We start from the raw sequence: 7,459 nt of genomic DNA, 5'->3' as shown, positions 1-7,459 counted from the left end.
TGCCGCCCTTGGGGGCCAGCCCCGAGGTGCCCCCGCTTCCCGCCGACCCCCAGCTGACCAAGGGGCACAGGCCAGAGGAGGAGGACAGTCTGAGCGACGCGGGCACCTACACCATCGAGACTGAGGCGCCAGACCAGGAGGTGGAGGAAGCACGCCGGATGATCGACCAGGTGGGTGGGTCGGGTGTAGCCTCCTGTGAAGGGCGAGACCAGAGTGGCATCACCAAGTGGGCGTGGCCCTCAGGTGGGCTGGTCTGGGGTTGTGCAGTTAGACTGGGTGGGCGGGGCTGAGGCAAAAAGTGCCCAATCATGTGAAGAGGTGGAACTTGTTGAGGCCATCTGGTGGGCAGGGCTGGGTATGATTAGAACCTGTAGGTGGGCTTGGGGTGGGGGGGTGTTCTGCTCAGGTCTGATCGGGGGGAGGGTGTCTGTGTGTGGTCTGACTGGGTGGGAGAATGCTGGAGGAATCCTCTCCCTGGGGTCTGCCTGGGATTGCCCCTGCCCCTCCCCCATCCCCCAGGCCTGGGTCTGTGTGGCCCTTCTTATGGGCAGTGCAGCACAGCCAGGCTGTGGGTCCAGAATCGGAGCTCTGGTCTCCCAGCAGCCTGGGGTGAGACATCGGGAGGGGCCGGGGCGGGGGCGGGGACCAGCTCTGCTGACTATAGCCCTGTGCTGACCCCTCCTGGCAGGTCTTTGGAGTGTTCGAGTCTCTGGATCCGCCCCAGGTTACCTTCCGCCCAGTCATCAGAGATGATAAAGAGGAGGTGGCAGGTGCAGGGGTGGCCCAGCACCTGGTTCAGCTGCAGGAGTTTGGGTCCCGGCTAGCATCAGGCGCACAGGCCAGGCACCAGGTATGCCCCACGCAGGGTGACTCTGGAAGGTGGGCTCTCAACTCTGGGGCTCCAGGCTCCAGCAAGCAGCAAGACCAGGAGTGTGAGCAGGACAGGTGTGTCCTGTCCACCCCCACTGCTCCCATCCCCACCATTCCTTCCCTGCAGGCTCTCACCTCTGCCTGCTGTGAGACTCCCTGATCTCCCCTCTGCAGGGCCAGCCAGCCCCTGGCTCCCCAGGGGCTCAGAAGTGGGTATCCCGCTGGGCCAGCCTGGCTGACAGCTTCTCGGACCCAGGCCTGGCAGGTTAGTGTTCCCTCACTGTGGTAGAGAAGTCAGGTCTCCAGCAGCTCAGTCTGCTTGTTTTGCGTGTGTCCCCATGTGTCCCCAGGCAGGTTGCTGCCCTAACAGGCTGCTCTCCCCGTTCCGCAGAGGACAGCCACCAGACCATGGAGCCTGAGGTGGCCCTGCCCTCGCGTACACGCCGCCTCCTCCCACAGCTGCCCAGCGAGCGGGTGGACAACCCCGCAGGTCCTGAGGCCACCAGAAAGGCTGCTCCCGGCCCGCCTGAATCTGGCAGTGAGCAGGCCTGCCCATTCATTGGCCAGGAGGAGCTGGACCCAGACAGTCTCAGTGACGCCAGTGGGTCAGATGGCGGCTGGAACCCTGAGCCCAGCAAGGGTCAGCTGCCCGAAGGACACAGGGGCCTTACAGAGGTGCCAGCATGGACAAGGGGCCAGTACTCCCCCTGGACTCCGGGGGAGCCAGCCTCCACCTCTTTCTTCATCGGGGACCAGAACGGAGAGGCAACGGCTACCAAGAAGCCGTTTCCAGCACCCGGGGAGGCGCCTCCCCAGCGGACAGCCCTGCCCAGCGTGCCATCCCCAGATGGTCTGTACGTCAGCACCAGCGGCAAGATGGTCATCCAGCTTTGCACCCGGCGCTCTCCAGAGCCTGCAAGCCCTGGCTCAGCAATGCCCAAAGAGGGACTGGCCTTCATCCGGCAGGAGAGCTTCACCAAGGAGCCGGCCAGTGGTCCCCCGGCCCCTGGCAAGCTCCCCCACATCTCCAGCCACCCACTGCTCCAGGATCTGGCTGCTGCCCGGGCCGCCCGTACGGACCTCCACACCCAGGACACCCACCTGATCCTGAAGGAGACTGAGACAGCACTGGCAGCCCTGGAGGCCCAGCTACTGTCCAAGTCTGCAGAGGCCCAGTTGGAAGGTGGCAGTCCTCCCAGGCCACAGGAGGACTCACTGTCCGGGGACTCCGACATGGACACAGCCAGCATGGGCAGCCTGCTCAGTGGCAAAAATGGGTCCAGCCCGACCACCCCACAGCCAGGTAGATCACAGAAGGACAAGCCGCTGGCCACTCAGGACCTGGGGGTCTCCACCCTGAGTAGCACCCACGGGCGGCTCTCTGAGAAGCAGTGCCGCCCACCAGGCCCAACAGATGCTGGTCGAGCAGAGCTGACCAGGCGTCTGTCCATGAGGCGTGGACATGGGCCCCACGGGTCCCTGGACTGGCCACGTGAGGAGCGCGGCTCCAGCCCTATCCATGCACCAGTCTCAGACACTGGGGGCTCAGACCACGAGCTGCCTGTAGGCACCAGGCAGGGACGGCCAGGCCCTCGGCGGAAGCCAGCGGCCCCTCTGCCATCCCCAGCCGCCCGGGAGGAGCAGGGCCGAGTCCCTAGCAGCTCTCAGAAGGGGCCGCACATGCTGACCCGCTCCAACAGCCTGTCTACGCCACGGCCCACGCGGGCCTCGCGTCTGCGGCGCGCTAGGCTGGGCGACACCTCAGACACAGAGGCCGCTGACAGTGAGCGGGGCATCCCCGTCAACCCTGAGCCCACGAGCCGCCCAGCTGCAGAGCAGACCAAGAAGCTGTCTCGGTTGGACATCCTGGCCCTGCCACGGAAGCGGGCCGGCTCCTTCACAGGCACCAGTGAGACCGAGGCTGCCCCGGCCCGCACGGGCTTCTCCGGCCGGAGCGCAGAATTCTCCTGCAGCAACCGCAAGTCCAGCGTAGCTCGAAGGGCAGCAGCCACTGTTGCCTCAGCCTCCACGGCCTCTCGCCAGCCCTTCAGCAGGGCCCGCCCAGGCAGCGCCCGTTACCCTTCCTCTAGTGAGTGTGGGCTTGGGAGCGGGTGGGACCCTGAGGCCCCTCAGGCCCCGGACCCCCCAGCAGACCCACAGACCAGTGGTCTGAGCTGTGTCTGGAGCACCTGCCCGGCCACTGACCTCTTGGCACAGGTGGGCGGGCGGGGGCCCCGCCCCGCCCCGCCCCGCCCCGCCCCTCCACAGGGCCTGAGTACAAGTGTGTGCGGTGTTTCCAGACTCCCCAGCAGAGGGGAAGGAGACCCACTGCCCCAGACCGAGCATTCTCCCGAGACTCCTCCTCTCTCCCCACCCAACCCCAGGCTGTGTTAATTTGCCGGGCTGCCCACCTTCCCGCCGGTGCAGTGTGCCCCTCTGCACATGGAGTCCGGGGCAGCCAGGCTGGGGAAGGACTTTTGGGCTCCCCACCGTCGGTTCTGGGTCCTGGGTTCTTGGTCTACAGGGCCAGGGGCTGCTCTGACACCCAGGAGCCGTCTCTTGAGTGGACGGATCCCATAGCCCCACCCTTGATGCCTCTCCAGGCCTGGCCGCCTCCCTTTGCCCACTGGGTGCCCTGAGAAGGTGCCCATGCAGGCTGAGGATGGCCCTGCTCAACAGGCGGCCACTGCGCTGGCTGCTACTGGTGATCCCTAGGGGGCATTGCCAGGGGTGCATGGCCACTCTGTGGGGGTGGGGGCGCTGCCTGCTTGCCTGCATGTCCGCTGGGTGCTCTTCCTGCACTATGGGGCTAGGGACCCTTGTCACCAGCCCAGACCCCACCCCGGTGTGAGGCCGCTGGTCGCTGCATGGAGGCCTGCAGGGCTGTGGTGGGTGGTGCGGCGAGGGCCTCGCCAGCAGCCAGGCTGCATGGGGGCTCAGGCCCGCTCTGCTTTCTCCCGCTTCTGAAACCAACTCCTTTGCCAAGACGCGCGCCGCCGGCAGCAGGGCTCTGATTACACGTCCACTTCGGAGGAGGAGTGCGGCTCCCCCAAACACGCCCACGCCCATACCTCTACAGCCACGCAGACCCCACGGGCCAGCAGCAACGGCCACTCCAGGGCCCGGGGTGGCCCCCGGGGCACAGACGACGAGGCAGACCCCTACGGCTTCATCGTGCAGACCTCTGAGATCGCGGAGATTGCCAGGTAGGACTCCGCCAGCAAAGCGCCTGCGTGGGCAGGATGAGTGTCATTGGTGGGCAGCTCCTGGGTGGGCGGGCCAAGTGCCATTGGTGGGCGGCCCCTGGATGGGCTGGGAAAGCCCCCTCGGTAGGAGGGGCTCCAACGTGGGCGTGGTGAGTGGTCTGAGTAGGAGGGACCGACTCCTCGGTGGGCAGGGTCAGCACCATTGGTCGGGGTGTCTCCTTGGCTGCGTATTGTCAGATCTTGCAGAGTGCGTGGAAGGCTCTCTGCCAGGGTGGGCGGGGCTTCCACAGAAGAAACCCCACCTCACCCCAATGATAGAAAAACTAACCGATTGAAGTTAGAACCTGAGGCCTGGGCGGAGTTAAGGGGCGCTGTGAGGTGTGGGGCCGAGCCTTGAGGGGCACGAAGGGGTCCTGGGTGCCACCTGGCTGGCTTGCTGTCTAGGTGGGCAGATAGGTGAGGGCGGCCAGGTGGGTCACACTGCCTGTCCCAGCAGAGTTTGGTGTTTGGACATCAAGCCTGACCCCTACCCAAGAGACCCAGAGGTGGTGATCAAAAGCTGCTGGCCCCTGGAGGTGGTGGGGTAAAGGTAGATGTCCCACCTACCTGTCCGGGACCTACCCCAGCCCCACCCCTACATCCCCCTTGTGGCTGTGGGCGTCAGGCTGTCGGCATACCTCTGATAAAAGGGCCCATCGTGGAGCGACCAGTGGTGCAGGGCTTAGCCCCGACAGTGCCCCGCCTTGGGGAAGGGCTGTCTTGGGGTGTAAGTTGACTTTGTAGGGTGTTAGTGGGCGTCTCTGGCTTCCTGCCCATCTCTGCCCTGTGCTGGGTGTCCTCAGTGCCCAGCAGATCACGCCTCCTGTCTTCTCAGGCTGAGCCAGACACTGGTGAAGGACGTGGCCACGCTAGCCCGGGAGATCCATGACGTGGCTGGTGATGGTGACCCTCTAGCCTCCTCCGGGCCCACCCACAGCCCCTCCCTCAGCAATGTGCCCAGCACGCCAGCCTCTACCATCTCCGCCCGTGAGGAGGTGAGTCCCGCGCCTGGAGGCTGGTTAGCAAGAGCTGGCTGGCAGTCCCGAGGCGTGACTAGTACAGAAGCCTGAGCCTTTACCTGGGGGCAGAGGTCTCCGTGGGACCCCAAGCAGTAGGGCTGGGGTCAGCTCCCACGACACCACCCACCCCTCTGTCGACAGCTGGTGCAGCGCATCCCAGAAGCCAGCCTCAATTTCCAGAAGGTGCCGCCCCGCACCCTCAATTCCCGGGACTTGGACCAGAACATGAACGAGAGCCGGCAGGACCCCCTGGCCTCGAAGACCAGGCCTCGGAACCGCGAGGAGGCACGCGCTGGCTGGTGGGCTGGCACGCTGGGTGGGTGTGGGGACGCAGAGCCTGCCTGACAGATGACCCGCCCTTCCCACAGGTGATATTTGACAACCTAATGCTGAACCCCGTGTCGCAGCTGTCCCAAGCCATCCGCGAGAACACAGAGCGCCTTGTGGACAAGATGAAGTGAGTGGCCCGGTGGGCGGGGCTAACGCGGCCTGTGGGTGGGGCTGGGGTGGATGCTCCCCCATGGGTTACCCCATGGTTGTGGCTGGAGTGGCTGGGGAGGGTGGCCAGGGCTGAGGGAGGGCAGGACTGGGATGGAGGCAGCCTGGTGGGAGGGGCGGGGGAGGGCAGAGGCCCAGCTCCTGCACAGGGATGGCCTGCCCACAGCAGGCTGCACACTAGGGTGCTGGGCCTGACAGCACACACGTGCTCACGCTGTCATCCCACAGGAGGCACGTGGCCTGGGCACATGCCTGTGCGCAAGCGCACACATGCACTTAACAAATGTGAGCTGGCGCCCACGGCCACACCAGTTACCCTAGGATGTGGGCCTGCAGGCATATACAGCACTCTCCGGCTTGTGTTCTCCCGCTCTGCCCCCAGCGAGCGTCCACACCCCTGCTAGGAAAGCCGAGCCCCTAGAACACACTAGGGTGTGGGCTGTCTATGGTCCCCTCAGGCCAGAGAGTGAGTGGGGTGGAGCCTGGGGGCAGCCACCATCACAGGCTCACTCTGCTCCCCCCCTTACCCACTGTGGTGGGCAGGATACTTTTCCAGAACACGGGGCACACCTGGGAGGACTTGGAGGCCAGGCTCAATGCTGAGAATGAAGTGCCCATTCTGAAGACGTCCAACAAGGTAGGGGCTGCTGGGGGTGGGAGCTGACCTGTGGCCCCAGGAGAAGAGAGGGTTCCTTGGCCTTCAGCCCCTCATCCCCCACCTCCCTTCCAGGAGATCAGCTCCATCCTGAAGGAACTGAGACGTGTGCAGAAACAGCTAGAAGGTGGGTGGGTGGGGCGGATGCCGTGTAAGGTGGGTGGAGCGGCCCCCTGGGTCTGGGTGGGTCTGAGGCCCCTCAGTTGGTCACTCCCAGAACTCCCCTCCCCCACAGTCATCAACGCCATCGTGGACCCTAGTGGAAGCCTGGCCTTGCTGACCGGGAGCAGGAGCCCCGCAGCCCAGGGCCCACTGGCAGGGGGCCGGCTTACTGCTCAGAGCCCATCGGCCTCCTCAGTGGAGACACTGCTGCCCGCCCTGCGGCCGAGGGGTTTCCCTCCACGACCCAGCTGCGGCGACCCCGGCCTCTTGGACCCTGTCTTGCTACCGGACACCGAGCAGTTCCTGATCTAGGCCGGACCTTCTCATCACCCTACATGTGCCATACCCTGCGGCCGGGATGTCCACCAGGCCCGTGTGTGTGTCCCCACCGTGTCTTCATCGCCATCATTCTTGTCCCGCTGGAAGAGGGTGGGCGGGGCCACAGTCGCAGCCCTCCCACCCAGTAGAGCTGGGTACCCTCTTGGCGAGGCCCCTGCTGAGTCCAGCTGCCCGAGAAAGGACGAGGCAGGCCAGAGCAGTCAGTGCCAAACTCAGAGCCAGGACCTGGGGCCCAGGAGCCAGCTCCTACCCAGTCGTCAGAGCTGTCCCCAGCCCCAGGGCCCGTCGAAAGGAATAGCTGGGTCCCAGCTTCCTGCCTCCAGCCTTTGCCAACACACCTGCCAAACCCCAAGCTGATTGGAGGCTGCCGAGGCCCTGTGGAGAGGGTGCTTGGGGCAGAGCACAGCCAAGCAGCCCAGAGCCAGCTCTGCACACAGGCAGGTACACACAGCTCCAGCAGGTGCTCACTGAGACACACACCTGTACACATGCACACAACACAGTCACACATGTGTACATAGCATGTGAAGACAAAATGCACCTTAATGAGGGCACACGTACAGACACATGTGTCAAGACGCACACACACAAGCAAACACACTTCTAACGGGGCCCTGCTCATAGAGACATACTTGTACATACGCACACATACTTATGGGGACATGTATGCA

The 7,459-nt window shown here is 64.8% G+C and overlaps 1 protein-coding gene across 1 annotated transcript in view; it reads left to right on the top strand.

Moving 5' to 3' along the window:
- The window catches only part of CEP170B (centrosomal protein 170B), a 15,991-nt gene extending 8,541 nt beyond the window's left edge, over positions 1 to 7,450 (top strand). Inside the window, exons 9-19 of the mRNA XM_045288028.1 lie at positions 3 to 170; positions 689 to 850; positions 1,045 to 1,135; positions 1,262 to 2,959; positions 3,857 to 4,076; positions 4,951 to 5,110; positions 5,276 to 5,419; positions 5,503 to 5,591; positions 6,176 to 6,269; positions 6,363 to 6,414; positions 6,523 to 7,450. Coding sequence (XP_045143963.1) covers positions 3 to 170; positions 689 to 850; positions 1,045 to 1,135; positions 1,262 to 2,959; positions 3,857 to 4,076; positions 4,951 to 5,110; positions 5,276 to 5,419; positions 5,503 to 5,591; positions 6,176 to 6,269; positions 6,363 to 6,414; positions 6,523 to 6,761 — 3,117 coding nt within the window. The 3' untranslated portion in view covers positions 6,762 to 7,450. The remainder of the gene's footprint in view (positions 1 to 2; positions 171 to 688; positions 851 to 1,044; positions 1,136 to 1,261; positions 2,960 to 3,856; positions 4,077 to 4,950; positions 5,111 to 5,275; positions 5,420 to 5,502; positions 5,592 to 6,175; positions 6,270 to 6,362; positions 6,415 to 6,522) is intronic.
- Positions 7,451 to 7,459: the final 9 nt, after the last annotated feature.

Source organism: Echinops telfairi, unplaced genomic scaffold, assembly GCF_000313985.2.
Source record: "Echinops telfairi isolate 266 unplaced genomic scaffold, ASM31398v2 ScPeMD7_18;HRSCAF=68, whole genome shotgun sequence".
In the NCBI taxonomy this organism is placed as follows: domain Eukaryota; kingdom Metazoa; phylum Chordata; class Mammalia; order Afrosoricida; family Tenrecidae; genus Echinops; species Echinops telfairi.
Note: the sequence above shows the minus strand (reverse complement) of the source record. Positions and strands in the feature narration are given on the sequence as shown.